Raw genomic sequence first — 18242 nt, forward strand, 5'->3', positions numbered from 1 at the left:
GGTTCGATTTTTGTTTTAAAGAAAAATGTTTTGGGCGAATCCCGAATCACCTACTAGTTTTAATATAATTATACATATTCTAAAAAAATATCAACAAAAATGAATAAAATTCTTAAAAATTAACAACATTTTTAAATTGTGAGTATGATCAAACTTTATTCATTCTTCAAGTTATTCGTATTACTTGTAATTAACTATCACTTTATATATTCTGGTAGAATAAATATAATATGACAGAATACATAAAATACATTTGGCAGAATACATAGATTTTATTTTGGCAAAAAACATAAATTACATTCAAAAGTATTGTATTTACTACTACTATAATTTTAGATTCCAAATATACAATAACGAAGGACAATAGAAATTGGAATTCAAAATCACAAGTTGAACCAAAATAATACACAAACAAATTAATTACCTTTTTAAACAATTACATAAAACATGTGTTGCTGGTAATTCTGACAGAATGCATACCACAAGGTTAAATTTTTTAGATTCTCTTTCAGGTATTTCAACAAATACTTGTTAGACATTATCATCAAACAAGCCAACTTTAGAACAATCAAGTATCAAGAACAAATGGAAAATCAAGAACAGTCAAGTATCAAGAACAAATGGAAAATCAAGAACAATCTATTATTATTTAAGTCAGATTATAAATTACAAAATCAACCTGAATGATGGATATTTAAAATTAAAGAAGAATGAGAGCAAAGTGGGTATACTAGTGAAATCGGAAATCAACAGGAAGGATAATCGGAAATCAAAGAATCGAAAATCAGTGAATAAATCAAATAAAAAATTGATGTGAAGAATCGTAACTGTGACATCCCCAATTTCACGGCTAGAAAATGCCGATTTGTTTATACTTTGTTTTATAAAATCAGTGTAATCTTTTGATTAAAAGAGTTGCGAAATTTGTTCCCAAAACAAAATATGATAAAAATTTATCAAAACATTTCTTAAAGAAAATGTATTTTCATTAAATAACAAAATCTCGGGATGTAATGTTCCGATACAGACCAAAAGCATTAACAGTACTAAATAGACCTTACAATACTTATTTACAACTACTGATCTATATCCAAAATATCTTGATAAGTCATCAAACTTATGCACTTGTGTCACTACCTGTAATACAAAGAAAAACTGAGTGGGTCAGGCTTGGGATCCTGGTGAACATAGAGGGTTTTCAACCCACAAAAATATAATTATTATATTCAATCATCAAACAATCAAACCAATTACTCATCCCCATTATTTCATTTAATTCTTAAGAATTTACCCTAAGAATCAATTGTCCTTCACTCGTTCATTCCTAAGGATTGACTTAAGGAATTGCACAAAGTTCATTGCTAGCTGAGGTTCATACAACTACGATTGGCAATGGGGCGGGTTTGGGGCGGGGCATGGATTCCCAAACCCGCCCCGATAACTTTCGGGTATCTTATCGGGGCGTTCCATTGGGTTTCGGGTTTCCCCATCGGGTTTCAGGTATCTTATCGGGTTTACAACAACTGATAACGAAATCTTTATTCTCTTTTAGGGTACCCCAATGTCTTATAAAATATACATGTTCTAGCAACTCTTTTAAATTAAAAACATGATGCATCACTTTAATAAAATAAACTGGACGTTATATAAAAGATTATTTGATTTAAGTTTTGTTTAATACGTCAAAACACATAAAAATGATCATTAACACCAGATTGTTAATAACTAAAAAAATTGTCCATGATAAGTATTTTATATTTGAACGTGTACAATTAACAGCAAAATTTTTTGAACATATTATATATATATATATATATATATATATATATATATATATATATATAATCGGGGCGGGGCGGGGCGAGGATAACCCACTCCCTACCCCGAACCCGATAAAAAATCCGATAACGACCCGTTACCCGACCCGAAATGATCGAGTTTCGGGTTTTTTTTGCCATCCCTACATACAACAAACACTAAATCCATAGCTGCCAAGGTTTACACAACTGGTAAACACGTAGTTTAAAACATTTGGTAAACACTCAATTCAAAATACTTAATGAACACCTAGTTCAAAAACACCTAGTGAACACTTAGTTCAAATATACCTGGTAAACACATAGTTCAAAACATCTAGTGAACACTCAGTTCAAAATTACTTTAATGAATAGTATCACTTAATGAACACATAGTTTAAAACACCTACAGGTTACGAGCCTGTTAACTTTCCTTTGGATTGTCTAGAAAAGTCTATGGTCGTCATCTATATTCCACTAGTTAAGTGGAACATCATTATCATCAAAACTTCTCATTATTTTATTTCGTCTTACATCAACTATTTCATCTACCCATGTTCTAACCAACATATTTGTAGATACAAATACATATATTGTTTTAATCATTCTAAACAGGTATAAATCATTCAATAAACATTCATCTCAAATAAACAAATAATATAAAAATACATAGCACGTATTTTATAGAAGATACTTCGTATCTATGTGTTAGATGAAAATGACTACACACTCACTTGATAAGACGACGATTGGATAGCACTTTGTCTCTTAAAATAATATTTTTCGATGAAATTGGGATGTTTTCTCAGAAACCGAGCTTCTCGCGGGCATAGTTTTGGCTCAAAAACTCTTTTCTCGGGATCTTCGGGACTTCAGGACTTGTTTCAGGTATCGGGATGATACCGGGACTTCGGGGGGCTAAAAGTAGGCTTATAGAGGGTCTCGAGAGTGAGAGAATGGTGAATTTGCAACCATGGTTGGCTGCCCTTTGGTTTCTATTTATAGGGCCAATTTTTTGGATTCATGTCGTGAACCACAAATTCATGTCGTGACTTCAATACTTCATCAGGTGCGTCATCGTAACTTGGGTATGTCAAGCACTGGAAGACGTCCATCATCTATTCACATCGTGAACACCTAGTTCACGTCGTGAACTTTGACAGTGGTGGAAGTTTGTGCCTCGAACTTCAGAAATGCATATCTCTCACATACGATCTCCGTTTTCGACGTTATTTATACGCATAGGTGAGATTATGCTCTATAAATCTCGTTTAGACTCCGTTGGCTAATTTGGAATTAATTTTTATTATATTATTTTTAGTAGGCCGGGACAGGAAAACTTCGTTAGAAATTCATAACTCCTTCATCTGACGTCCGTTTTCGTCTGTCTTTTTACCGTTGGACTACTATCGACGAGATCTTCGATTCTCATTTAGATTGTTTTGGCTAGAAATCACTCGATCTCATACTCAAACTTTGGGCTGCATATTGCTAAGTCGAAACTTAGAAAAATCATAACCTCCTCATACGAAGTTAGATTTTGACGTTCTTTTAATTATGATAGATAAACATACTAGTATGTTTATTATTCCTTTAAATACGGGACTTCAGGACTTGTTGTAGGGTTTTTCAAGAGGTTTTGACTTTAACATCCCATATTTAAAGGAATAATAAACATACTAGTTATCTATCATAATTAAATATACAAGGATTATTATAATACTCTTAAATGTTTTATTATTTCCTCAATTCTCATTGGTGCATATATGCACACAATAGTTGCTAGAAACATTTGAACTTAGCTCTCTCACACGCTCTCTTTCTCTTTCTCTCTCTCTCTCTCTCTCTCTCTCTCTATATATATATATATATATATATATATATATATATATATGGTTTGCCACATATCACACACTCATTCAATTTGCCAAATGTCATTTTGTGGTTATTTTGAATTAATTTTTTTTCCACATGTCATTTTATGGTTTTTTTTTTTATTTTAATAAATTTCGCATAATACTTTAATGTAATATTTACAATAAATGTACTAATAAATTAATATCAATTTTGTTAATGGACTTACCTTGTTATTTCAAAATTTACAGATTAAAACTCGTTAGTTTATTTTGTTTATTTATTTAAATTTAAAAGATAAAAAATCAATTTTAATAATTTATTATTTCTCTTATTTTTTTTTATAATTCAAAAGTTTTTAAATATTTAAACATTTATTTTTAGGTTTTTTAATTAACTAATATAATACCTAACATTATGAATACTCAATAGACAGAAAACATTTGTTTATTTATTTAAATTTAAAAGATAAAAAAATTAATTTTAATAATTCATTATTTTTCTTATTTTTTTGTAAATCCAAAATTTTTAAACATTTAGACATTTATATTTAGCTTTTTATAATTAACCCATATAATATAACACATAATATTGTCAATACTCAATAGATTGAAAACATATTTCATTTCTCATTTTCTCCGTGAACCTTTCGGTTGCCTTTAGTTTTTTTTAGAACGGTGCTGATTATTAATTACCTAAAATCAATCATTTTTATTTTCCTTTCTAACTAATTTGTTTTCTTTTTTCAAAGAGAAATCAAATATTCTTTATAATTTCTTATTATTTATCCTTATACTTATATCAGGACAACCATTAAAATCAAGAGAAAAGATTAAAAAAGAATTAGTGATATTTTTTTTAAATATTAATTTTTTTTTATTATTATAGTATGAAAGGTCTCGCTAGGCTGTGGCTGTGGGAGTGGAGAGAATACGACCGGTTCCTCATTCGGCTATTTTCAACCCGTAGTGACTAGTGAGCCCATATTTTCCACGCTCGATAGCAACCTCTGAATAATTCGACACGATAATGACCACCTCCTGATCCCCATCTCTTTAAAACGTTATCTAAATTGCTGATCTCGGACTCAACTTATACACCATACATCGTGAGCTGCTTCCACCCAACTTAACGAAACAATTATCGAACAATCCAACTCGAAAGAAAAATGGACCTCAACCATCAAGTAAACGACGCAAAAATCCCTCTCCAACCTCATGTATTAATCTTTCCGCTACCATTTCAAGGACCAGTTAACTGTGCTCTAAAGTTAGCCGAACTCCTATGTCTTTCCGGCATCCATGTCACCTTCCTCAACACCGAGCACATCCACCGCCCTCTCCTCCGCCACACCCAGGTGGTATCCCGATTCAACAGCTACCCAAACTTCCGATTTGAGACAGTCCCTGATGGAGTTGAGCATGAAAAACCTGTCTCCGGTGACCGTTTTATGGAGGTGATGGAAGCTGTAGATACTGTAAGCAGACCACTTTTCCGGGAGATGATGGTTTCCGGTAGCCTGAGTTCAAGATCGGATCGCCCAGTGACAGTGATGATACCAGATGCTTGTTTTAGTTTTGCGGTGGATATTGCTTTAGAGACGTCGACTCCTGTGGTTGTCTTCGACACAGTAAGTCCATGCTGCCTGTGGACTTCGTACTTGAATCTTCCTACCCTTATTCAAGCTGGAGATGTTCCATTCAAAGGTGTGTATTCTCATATTAGGTTGCATGATAAACACCTACTCTTATTATATATTTAAAAGTATGTGACATGGGAGTCATATTTTGACCATTGTGACATAAAAAGATTAAGCTTTTGACGCTTTGATCAGCCTTTTCAATTACATAAATACTATAAGTTTAAAGCTAAAATTAAGTGATATTGATCAGCAATCTATTCTCTTATTCTTCAGGGGATGATCTAGACGAGCTTATAAAGAGTGTGCCAGGAACAGAACATATTATGCGGCGACGGGATCTTGCTAGCTTTTGTCGTACCAACGACCTATCAGACCCTGTAATTCAGCTCATCTTGAAAGAAGCTCGAACAGCTCCTCAAGCTCAGGGATTCATAATCAACACGTTCGAAGACTTGGATGCTCTCATACTCCCACACATGAAAAAACTTTGTCCAAATATTTACCCTATAGGCCCACTTCACTCTCTCCACAAAGCTCGCCTCATGGCCAATACGACATTGGTGTCCTCAGACACCACCCTTTCAAACAGCGTCTGGAAGGAAGATAGAAGTTGCTTGTCGTGGCTCGATAAACACCCTCCAAAAACCGTTCTTTACGTCAGCATCGGGAGTCTAGCCACCATGACAGTAAACCAACTGCTCGAAATATGGCATGGTGTGGTAAACAGTGAGAAACCCTTTCTATGGGTGAGACGCCCAGGATCAATCACTGGTGAGTATGATGAATCTCAGATCCCGATTGAACTACTTGAGCGAACAAAAGAAATCGGGTGTATCGTAGATTGGGCACCACAAGAAGATGTCCTCGCCCACCCTGCTGTTGGTGGGTTTTTGACGCATAGTGGGTGGAACTCGACTATCGAGAGTATAGTCGAGGGTGTTCCCATGATTTGTTGGCCTTACTTTGTGGATCAACAAGTGAATAGTCGATTTGTGGGAGAGGTATGGAAGCTTGGGATAGACATGAAAGATACTTGTGATCGGGTGATCGTTGAAAAGGCAGTGAGAGATGTCATGGGAACGAGACGAGACATGTTTATCCAGTGTGCAGATGGTTGGGCAAATCTGGCTAAAGAGTCGATAGCTGAGATGGGCTCCTCGTCCATGAGTTTGAGTCGTTTGATTGATGATATAAAAGCAATGAGCTCGACCACAAAGTAACCACTATACAAGTCGATGAATGTTATAATAAGGAGTTGTTTATGGGTTGTTTGTTTGATTGGACAAGCCTATTATTAACGTCATTAGGGATAAATAAAAATATATAATAATGTAATTGATTTCCAATGATTTGGAGACTCACGACCAAGTAATGTCACAAACTTATGTTATTTTACTTTGGTTTATATTTTAATTATATTTAATTTACCAATAAAGTTTTTTTTTTTTTTTTTTTTTTTTCTTCCTGAGTTACGTTTTTAATTATAAAATTAGAGTGAATTTTAATCAGACAAGGTGAAATTTAATATTTTTATGTAGCATGGTGATATTCAATTCGATAAAATTTGTTTATTTGTGTTTATGTATTCATTTAATCCTAGCTACAACCTACAAAATATCAAGATTTTCTTTAGGATTCTTAACACTAAATCATCGTCTTTATCCAAAGTAACAGAATCTTCATTTTCAATAGAGTGATGTTTTTAGTTCTTAACCTATAGAACTAGAAATTCAATCTTTTCAAACTCACTACTCAATAAAATCACACTAAAGAATAGGTATCCATTGACAAGAATTGATTATATATTCGATCAATTACAAAGAAGTAGTTTGGTTCTCCAAGATCGATCTCCTGTCAAGATACCATCAGATAACAGTAAAGAAAAAAGATATACCCAAGAGAACATTCAAAGCTAGATACGGCCATAACAAAATCATTGTGATGCCATTCGGACTTACAAATGCAGCAACCATACTCATAGATTTGATGAACCGAGTATGCAGATCCATATTTGATAAATTAGTAATCCTGTTCATATATGACATATTGGTGTATTTCAAGACATAAGCAAAGCATGAACGTCATTTACGAGGATTATTAAGAATCTTAAGGCCCGAGAAACTTTATGTTAAGTTCTCGAGATGCGATTTTTTGTTGGGAATCTTAAAGAAGGGTTTGCTCCAAGCATGTCAAGACACACCCTCTACATCTAACCAAACAATAGTTCATTTACAATGAAATCTTGAGACAAATTGCTAGTTTCCACCACCCATTGACTAATAACCTTAATAGAAATTAGTAAATTCTTGTAGATACTTTCATTAGAGAATTCAAATAGCACCTATAATTCACCCACATACCTAAACACCACATCCAAAAAGCCTTAAATTTTACACAAATGTGCAACTTTAGTCATAATCATTGAAAGATTTAAAATGAATCACCGTATGTTCGGTGTATATGATTAAACAATATATATAAAGAAGGATTACAACAAGATATCCTAAATAATAGGATCTATACAAATAAATAACAATTATACATAAATCTAAAATATTTTATATTCTACTCTATTCCCCCCCCCCCCCCACACACACACACATACACACAAGCGAAGGCGGGCAAGGACCGACACAAAGCTTGGAACGAAAATCCTCAAATAAAGGTCGGTGTAAGCTTTTCGTGAAAATATCCGCAAGTTGAAGATGAGTAGATACATACTTGGTGTACAGCTTGCCAGAAGGAACCAATTCACGAACAAAGTGATAATCAATATCTATATGCTTGGTACGTTTGTGAGTAACGGGATTTTGACTAAGAAAAATAGCATTGCGATTGTCACACAGAATGGTTTGACGTCCAGAAGCCCGAACATATAATTCACGAAGTAAGTGAGTAATCCAAATAACCTCTGAAGCAGTGTTAGCAAGAGCTCGATATTCCGACTCACAATTGGAGCGATACACAGTGGGTTGTTTCTTAGCACTCCAGGAAACCAAATTTCCCCCAAAAAAGATAGAGTAACCATAAGTAGATCTTCATGTCTCGATACAACGTGCCCAATCAGCATCAAAATACTCCAAAATATAGGGAGACGATGCATGAGAAAATGAAAGCCCATAGGACAAAGTGCCTTTGACATAACGTAAGATACGTTTGACAGCATTAAAATGATCAACCATAGGAGCATGTAAGAATTGACTCACTTGATTAATGGTATAAGACAAGTCAGGATGAGTGATTGTGAGGTATTGTAAAGCACCAACTAGAGACTGATATAAAGTGATATCAGAAAATGGAGTACCCTGACTTGTGAAATAATTTTTAGTAGAAAGTGGTGTAGAAACCAGCTTAGCATCCAACATGTGAGCACAAAAGAGAATATCGTGTTCATACTTCGATTGGCTAAGAAAAAGACTAGTGTTATGATAGGATACCTCCAAGCTAAGAAAGTAATTAAGCTTTCCAAGATCAGTGATAAGAAATTCCTTATTCAAACGAGTGATGAAAGTTCGTATAATAGAGGGATTATTGCCAGTGAGAATAATATCATCAACATAGACTAATAGGTAGAGAAGAATCGAACCCTTTTTAAAAACAAATAGTGACGGATCAATTTTACTGCATGAGAATCCCAGACTGATGAGAAAGGTACTGAGGCGTTGAAACCAAGCTCTAGGTGCTTGTTTGAGGCCATAAAGATACTTTTTTAAACGACAAACATGATTAGGAAAGCGTGAGTCTACAAACCCAGGCGGTTGCTCCATGAAGACACTGGCAGATGAATCACCATGAAAAAAGGCATTTTTGACATCAAGTTAATGCAATGGCCATTTGTTAAGAACTACAAGAGATAAGATAATACGAACAGTAGAAGCCTTAACAACAGGGCTAAAGGTGGCAGAATAATCGAGCCCTGGAACTTGAGTAAACCCTTGAGCAACAAGACGAGCTTTAAACTTATCAATCGAACCATCAACATGAAACTTGGTACGAAAAACCCACTTAGAACCAACAATGTTAGTATGTGATGGACGAGGTACAAGATCCCATGTGGAGTTTAATTTTAATGCACGCATTTCATCACACATAGCTGAAAACCACTTGGGATCTTTAGCAGCCGTTTTGAATCCTTTAGGCTCTTTTGCAGCAAATAATGCATGGTGAATAGGAGATGACAAAACATAAGACAAATCAGCACGATGATGTGGCTTAAAAATACCAGATTTAGCTCGAGTAATCATAGGATGCCCTTGTGGAGGTGTAGCAACAGGTGGAGAAGCTGGTGACGTGTGACAACCGTCAAATTCTGGTCAATTCAAAGTCAAATAAAGTCAACAAGTCAAACCGGTCAACTCAACTAACCCTTGTGTACTAGGGCTTACGTTATGTATTTACTAAACAACTCGCTATTCTGATGAGAAATCATAAATCGAAAAGTGCGAACATCTAGATCTCCTTAACCTAAAATTGTGGTACGTGGCGAGCCAAACCGATAAAACAATGTTGCATACTCATCGGGAGTGTGTAAGATCCTTAAACAAGGCTTAACAGGGTTTACAAACCTTGCATTGCGAAGCCGGACACTCACAAATGCCACACTCGAAACCCCTCTCAATCGTTTTCACTCTATCTCTCTCTATTTGAAATCTCTCTAAGTATGTGAAACTTCTCCCAAAACTCTCTTTGTATGAGAAATCTCTCTAAGTATGTGAAATCTCTCCCAAATCTCTCCAAGTATGTGAAATCTCTCTCAAATATCTCTCTGTATGAGAAATCTCTCCAAGAATGTCAAATCTCTCCCAAATCTCTCCAAGTATGTGAAACCTCTCTCAAATATCTCTTTGTATGAGAAATCTCTCCAAGAATGTCAAATCTCTCCCAAATCTCTCCAAGAATGTGAAATCTCTCTCAAAAGCTTCCCGTAACTTTTTAGAATCATTCGGGTCATTCCGACCCTTAACCGGGTCAAAAACGGCTTAAAACGGGGTAAAAACGAGAAAAATGGACCTTAGGAACCGAAACCCTCTTATAAGAGGCGAAGTCTCTTAGGACCCGAAGGTCCTCTTAGGGACCGAGAGCAAGAGGGCCGAACCCGAGAGCAAGGAGGACCCGAACCCTCCTGAGCCAAAGGTCCTCTCAGGGCCGAACCTCACCCAGGAGAAACCGAACCCAAAAGACCCTTGCAGGCCCGAACCTCGCAGAATCACCCGAACCCGAAGGCTTCTGGAACCGAACCCGAAGGTACTGTTCACTACTGTTCATTCGGTTCATTTCGGGTCTGACTTCTCGCCTTTCACCTCCGGACCGAACCCTCGCCTTCGCCTTCGCCTCTCGCTTCCTCGCCTCCTCGCCCCTTCGCTTCCTTCTGTTCGTTTCCGGCTACAATCCTCAGCATGGACCGAGTCTCGGCCTAGGACCGAGAGGTCTCGCTGGGAACTCATTCTCTCCCGGTTTTCGCATAGTTTTGCGTTTAAGGCCCGTTTTTAATTATTTTAATGCGGGATTTTCATCCAAAATCATATTTTAACATAATAAACCCTAAATATTCACAATTTAATCATATTTTCATAAAAATCTTTATTTAAATAATAAAATCAAGTGGGTAAAGTTCAAAGAGGTGGAGTGTTGACTTTGCTTTACCATATGACACAAGCAACCACTCTCACACCCACTCTATGACCAGCCACTCCTCCCCACCTTACCTAGGTCACATCAATGTCCTTTCCACTCAATTATCACTCTTTCCCACGTTTTTGAGAGCTGAATATTCATCCTCTCTCCTCACTTCTCTCATTTGCTCTAATTTCACAAGAAGATCAAACTCTTTCCTCTCTCACTTTCTCTCTCTAGAAATTCAAGATTCAAGGGTTGATCTTGAGTTTTTCCTCCACATTTGGTAAGCATAATCCATTCTCTTTATAATTATCTCACTTATTTCCACTCAAATCATGGATATCTTACACAAACTCCATTATATTTGTGTTAGAGCTTCGAATTTTCAAGTGATTCTTCAAGTGTTCTTGGGTTGAACACTTCTCTTCTTCAACACTTATCTACTGAAATCACTCAAGGTGAGTTCATACCCCTACATTTTCATGTTTTCTCAAATTTTCAGGGGGGAATACAAGTTAAAACACCAAGAACATAACTAAATTTTTCTAACAGCCTTCATCAGAAAAGTTCAACTCCATTCACGGACTGTTTTGGGCATCTTAAACATTTTTGTTTTCAAAACTGTACAAGGTGCAAATAGTTCAAGTTTTTAGCTTTAAAATTACTACTTGCACATCTCCATACGATTTTTCTACAATTTATGGTGATTTTTACAAAACATCCCGTCTTTTCAAACACAAACCCGGACCAGTCTGTGAATATGAGCATTTTAAGACAAGTTAAAAGCTTCCAAAAATCATGATAAAAATTGTGAGTAAACTAGACTCATTTTAGGAACTTTCAAAATTTACGGATCTAGTTTTCGACTTCGTATGATTTTTCTAAAATAGTGCTGAAAGACTAAGAATTAATTAACAGCTTCTAACTATCAAAACACTTTGTAACATGTTGAGCAAAGTGTTAAATCTTTGATAACTTCATATATTACATGTATTTCTTGTCATGATATATTTATATAATAGGAAATTACTTGCTGAATTTATAAGAATCCTCCATCATAATCAATAGTACAAAACAAAGCAAGTTAATCATAGTTATATCGTACTATACATTTGACTTACATAGAGTGGGATTCTTAAACACCACAAAGAAATATACTAAACTATAATAGGTATAGTTAAGGTACATATACATTTCAAACATTTTAGTAAACTATAATAGGTATAGTTTATGATCATTTACATAACATACTCGTACAAAAAGGGGGTACAAATACAAAGTACCGGGTTTTTATACAAAAGGGGGTACAAATACAAAGTGTCGGGTTTATATACAAAAAGGGGTACAAATACAAAGTGCCGGGTTTATATACAAAAAGGGGTACAAATACAAAGTGTCGGGTTTATATACAAAAAGGGGTACAAATACAAAGTGCCGGTTTTTATATAAAAAGGGGTACAAATACAAAGTGCCAGGTCTTTATACAAAAAGGGGGTACCGATACAAAGTACCAGGTTCACTTAAGATAGTTATTATGATATTAAAACTATATTGCATCTAGAACCGTTAGACTTCAACTATAATCGCTGAGCGTACATGTTTGAGTCTTATAAGAATTTTGTCTCGATTGGCCTAGAATTAGTGGTGCCTGCCTCATCTCCTGTTCCTTGTTTGGTTGTGGACCTAGGGCAGACCCGCTATATTCAACGTTTTATCTAATTTAAACCTTATATAACTTATATACGCTGGACGATTATAGAGGAACTCTACGGGTCATTCTAGGGTTCATTAATGCATCATAAAGGAATATTTCTATTCACACTTAACTAAGAAAATATTGGATTTTCTGCAAATCAAACTATATCGATTTTACAAGGAAAAACGGTTTCTACTTCAAACAAAACCCTTATGAACTCACCAACTTAATTGTTGACACTTTTCAAAACTACTTGTATTCTCAGGAAATCAGTGAAACAGGAAAACTTCATTGCTTTGAGGATGGGACGTTAAACCGTCAACAATTTATTTTTGTCATCATAATGTAATTGATTTTGAATCATGTAAACATATACTTTGGTGTAACTTTTTCAATTATATATATGTTGGTTGTATTTACTTTGAGCACTATTATATGCGCTGTTGTGATACTGTACATGAAGTCCTCCACCCCCGGACGTTTCCGCCATCCTTGGTTTGGGGGTGTGACATGACGTGTGCTGAGGCGAAGCAGGAGGGGTATGGACCGGCGATTAGGGATGATTCTACTGCTCATGATCAGACTGAAGAGGAGGCTGTGGATGATCACTACAAAGTTGGCACGGGGTTGCTGATGATGCCGAGTCAGAGGTAGGAGAAACCGGTTTCAAAGAAGGAGGTGAGGGAGAAACATAGTCATCACAATAAGTGTACAGCAGGAGGCTCGCATGAGGAAAGGTTGTTCTGTTATTAGAGAGGGGGAACAATGTTTCGTCAAACTGGGCATGACGAGTAATATAAATACGCCACGTAGAGGGATCAAGACACTGATGTCCTTTGTATTGGGTATGATACCCAATGAAAACACATGGAGAACTACGAGGAGCAAGCTTGTGAGATGAGTAATTTCGCAAATAAGGGTATACGCAACAACCAAACACAAGAAAATTTCCATAATTTGGTTGTGTTGAAAAAAGTAACTCATATGGAGATTTAGTGTCAAGAAGCTTGGATGGAAACCGATTTATGATATAAGTAGCAGAGCAGAAGGCATGTGTCCATAAAGTAGCAGGAATATGAGAATTAAACATCATAGTTAGCCCAGTTTCAGTGATATGGCGATGTTTACGTTCTGTTCTTCCATTTTGCTGAGGTGTGTAAGGACAAGACATACGATGATGTGTACCATTAGCGGTAAATATAGATCGAACCCGATTATTAACAAATTCAGTACCACCATCAGATTGAAAAACCTTAATCTTGCTTGAAAAGTGTGTTTGAACAAAAACAATGAAGGCTTCAAGGACATCATAAAAATCCGATTTCTTCTTCAATGGATAAAACCATGTAAATCTCAAAAAATCATCAAGAAAAATGACATAATATCGAAAACCATCCAGAGATGTAACCGGTGAAGGTCCCCAAAGATCACAATGAATCAAATCAAGGACATGCAAGGAACGTTGGTCATTAAGATCAAATGAAAGCCTTTTATTTCTAGACAATTGACAAGGAGAGCATGCAGTCGTATGTGGCAAAATAGATATAAGAGACAAACAACCCAATTTATTTAAACGTGAAATAATGTCATATGAAATATGACCCAAACGATAATGCCAAAGTTCAAAAGATGCATGTAAACGTCTAGAAGATAATGTTGCCAAAAAAGCTAGGTGACCACGATCCAAAACATATAAGCCATTTTTATGCCTTCCTTGTGCTAGAGTTTCCTTGGAATGACGATTCTGAATAAGAAAATGTGGATTAGAAAATACAACATCAACTTCATTATCTTTGGTGAGTTTGCTAACAGAAAGCAAACTTTTGGTAATATTGGTAACCACAAGAACATCAAGCAATGAGATATTGGGGGAAATTGAAGATTTTCCGATATGAGAAATAAAAACATGTTGACCATTGCCAAAAAACACAGAAGCAATGCCTTTATAAGTTGCAGCGCCATCAAGATTGGAAGGATTTGGTGTCATGTGGGCAGATGCACCGGTGTCAACAAACCAATCTGGAGTAGAGGTGTTACATTGGGATTGAAAAGCCTCAGCAAGATTTGCATCAAGGAAGATGGTCGTGAAGCAAAGGTTTGCAAATTAGGGCATTGATTTGCATAATTTCCATCTTTCCTGCATAATTGACAATGAGGAGGTCTTCTATTACCTCTGCCTCTACCACGTTGAGAATTGCCACGAGAGGAATGGTTGAAGCCACGACCTCGACCTCGACCTCGTGAAGAGGTAGAGTTGGTGGGGTTGTACGAGGAAGTGGTATTAAAGGCAACATGAGGCACAGAAGAATCACTCACTGATTAAAGAAACAATTCATGCCTCGACCTCGTGAAGAGGTAGAGTTGGTGGGGTTGTACGAGGAAGTGGTATTAAAGGCAACATGAGGCACAGAAGAATCACTCACTGATTAAAGAAACAATTCATGACTCTCCGCTTGTGAGACAAGATCACGGAAGCTTGGGCGAGGTGTGATGAGGCGCTATGTTGTCGAGAATGTCTCGAGAGAAGAACCCAGTCCACACAAGAACTAATGGGACTTGTCATCATCAGCAAGAGAGTGGCCGATAGAGGTAAGCTGGTCACATATGCTTTTAAATTTACGAGAGTACTCAGCAACAGGAGATGTACCTTTTTTTAAATGCCGAAGAGAATCCTTGAGAGTGTGAGTGCGCTCGAGAGAATCATGGCGGTAAGTGGAGGCAAGGGCAATCCAAAGCGCATGAGAGGTATTGTGCCCTAGAGCTTCGGCCATAGCTTCTTCAGACAGAGAAGCTTAAAGGATAATTAAAGCTTTCTTATCAGCAACGATCCATTTGGCATAAGCAGGATTCGCAGTGGAGGTGTCGTCGGAAACAATGGTAGCCGCCGGTTTAGGGGAGGAACCATCAACATAGGGCAGTAATTGTTGATAGGTTAGTAAGGGCAGCATCTGTTTACTCTATAACAGATAGTTGGTGGAGTTTAGCTTTATATTGATCATATGAATGATTGTTGAAAGAGAGAGGGGCGAATCATCAATGGCCATGAGAGCGATAGCAAAAGAAGAAGAAGAAGAAAAAGGAAGAGGGGGTACGGCCAGAATCGTGTTTTAGGCTGATACCATGAAAGATTTAGAATGAATCACCGTATGTTCGGTGTATGTGATTAAACAATATATATAAAGAAGGATTACAACAAGATATCCTAAATAATAGGATCTATACAAATAAATAACAATTATACATAAATCTAGAATATTCTATATTCTACTCTATTAATCATGAAGTCCCAAAGCTTACAAAGTATTGTCTGATTCATTTATAGGTCATTCATAATGAACTCAACGAGAACCAAATAAATGATCTCATCATGTTCTCTTGAGCCAAAAATTTACCACAACCTCCTTGAATCGCCTAAGTAATTGACTTAATTAGGAAAATCCTTTTTAATCGGCCTATTAGGCCGATCACCATTATGTGCATGATCATTAGGATTCTTCATAAGACCCCCCTCATACTAAATCTAGGTATAAAAGCACAAAGCTTGATGCTACCAATCTAAATATTACACAATTCACGAAGAAGAACATCAACCAACTTTACTTAACAAATTAAACGAACAAATGCACAATTATATCCTAGACTTGACTTCCTACTAGCCATATAAACATCATCCATATTCTCACACTTCTGATCTAATTGCTATAAGTCATTTTTATTAGTTATATTAGGAAAAATAGTCATGTGTACAGGGGCGGACGCAAGATTTCACAGTAAGGGTTGCACGGGAAAATAAGGGGTTGCACAATACTAAAAAAAATAAAAATTTTGAAAATTTTCGAAAATTTTTCTATTGCGGCCGGAAAAGTTAGGGGTTGTCGGTGCCACCCTGGGCCACCCCTAAATCCGCCCCTGCGCGTACTGATTGAGAAAGTTGCCTTATCTTATCAACACCTTCCTAATTCAAATGGTGGAATTTGAAAAATCAAACATCAAGCCTCGTTAAAACCCCTCCTATACCGACAAACATGTTCCCAACCTTCCTTGCCATTCCTCATGTCTCCATCTAATTGAATACTGAAAGACACATCTAGAAACAACAAGCGATCGAGAGGAAATCCAATCACCAAAACACCAAATGAAAATCCAAAACAAAATCACATGTTATTGATTGAATAAGTGTATTCGTTCAGAAAGAATAAAAAAATCTTCAATATCTCGATTTGAATCAATGATCTCAAGCATCTAAACTTGTTGCTGAACATAGCTGTGAACGCCAAACAAGAAAACGCCAACACGTGAGAAAAAGTCAAGGCTAAAACTTTATGTTATGTAGACACCTTATTAGGACGTGTCGGACAAAACTAGGGGTGTGCGCGGTGCGGTTTGGTGCGGTTTCGAGTCAAAACCGCAAACCGCACCGCATATGCGGTTTGAATATTTTAGAAACCGCAAACCGCACCACAGATGTTCAAAACCGCATGATGCGGTGCGGTTTGATGCGGGCGGTTTATGCGGTTTAGTTGCGGTTTGTGCGGTTTGATGAGTTGTTAAACATTAAATCTATCAAAAAACCAAAAACCTAGCCGGGTTAAAAAAAAATGATTGCTTTCATTTTATAAAAACAAATACAATTTTCGAGTTAAATCGTTTTTAATAAATTGTGACTCATGTTACTATAGTTTTGTAAGTATCATTGTTATTGTTTTATATTGCCGTTATAATTGATATATTCTTGTAAACTATGAGATCTTAATCTAATAGTGATTTAATGTTACGTTATAGATATTTGGTTATTCTAAGAAATATATTTACATACATCATTTCTAAATCGTGATTTGAAGTTATCACAAAATAAAGAAAAAAAAGTATATATATATCATGCGGTGCGGTGCGGTTTGAATCGCAGTTTTATAAATACAAACCGCAAACCACACCGCATAGTGCGGTTTGATAAAATGATGAACCGCAAACCGCACCGAGAAATTCTAAACCGCATTATGCGGTGCGGTTTGGTGCGGTGCGGGCGGTTTGTGCGGTTTTTTGCACAGCCCTAGACAAAACTAGCTGATAGCAAGTTGTTTGTAACTGATAACATTTTATTAAACGCTATGTGAGATAACTTTTGGATTTGAAGTATTTTGTTTAAGCTAAACATTAAAAACTTGTAGTTTCAAACGGAACTTTTTACTAAAAAAATGAAGTGCTTTATCAAACGTTAGAACCTAGAAGCTCTCAAACGTTTCCAAATGTTTCGTGTCAAACACGCACTTGGCATCCATAGTACCTGAATTCCCTCTATTATCTAAAAACCCCTTGCTCTCCTATGGTTTATAACTAGGGTAGTACTGCCACCCTATGTTGTGGAAAATATATAAAAGAGATGACATCATTTTTGTAGAACATTAAACAAAGTTAAGAAAAAGATTGAGGAAAGTTTCTAACAAAAGTTAAGATGCCCTATAAAATTGTAAAAAAGAAATATATAGATATTGTACAAAAACGTTTGAAAAAATATTTAGAGAAAGATGTAAGGAAAAAAAAAAGCTTAAAAAAACATGTGGATCAATTTCTTAAAAATAAGTTAAAAATGGGATAAACTGTAGAAACGGTACATCAAATTCGTCAAAAGGCAAAACAG

The 18242-nt window shown here is 36.0% G+C and overlaps 1 protein-coding gene across 1 annotated transcript; it reads left to right on the top strand.

Annotated features, from left to right (window-relative positions):
- Nucleotides 1–4725: 4725 nt before the first annotated feature.
- LOC145010845 (7-deoxyloganetic acid glucosyltransferase-like) lies at nt 4726–6687 on the top strand. Its single transcript, XM_078969395.1, has 2 exons — nt 4726–5356; nt 5566–6687. The coding sequence occupies exons 1-2, from the start codon at nt 4819–4821 to the stop codon at nt 6510–6512; spliced, it is 1485 nt and encodes a 494-aa protein (XP_078825521.1). The 5' UTR covers nt 4726–4818; the 3' UTR covers nt 6513–6687.
- Nucleotides 6688–18242: the final 11555 nt, after the last annotated feature.

Source organism: Lactuca saligna, chromosome 8 (genome assembly GCF_052625555.1).
Source record: "Lactuca saligna cultivar CGN05327 chromosome 8, ASM5262555v1, whole genome shotgun sequence".
Taxonomy (NCBI): Eukaryota; Viridiplantae; Streptophyta; class Magnoliopsida; order Asterales; family Asteraceae; genus Lactuca; species Lactuca saligna.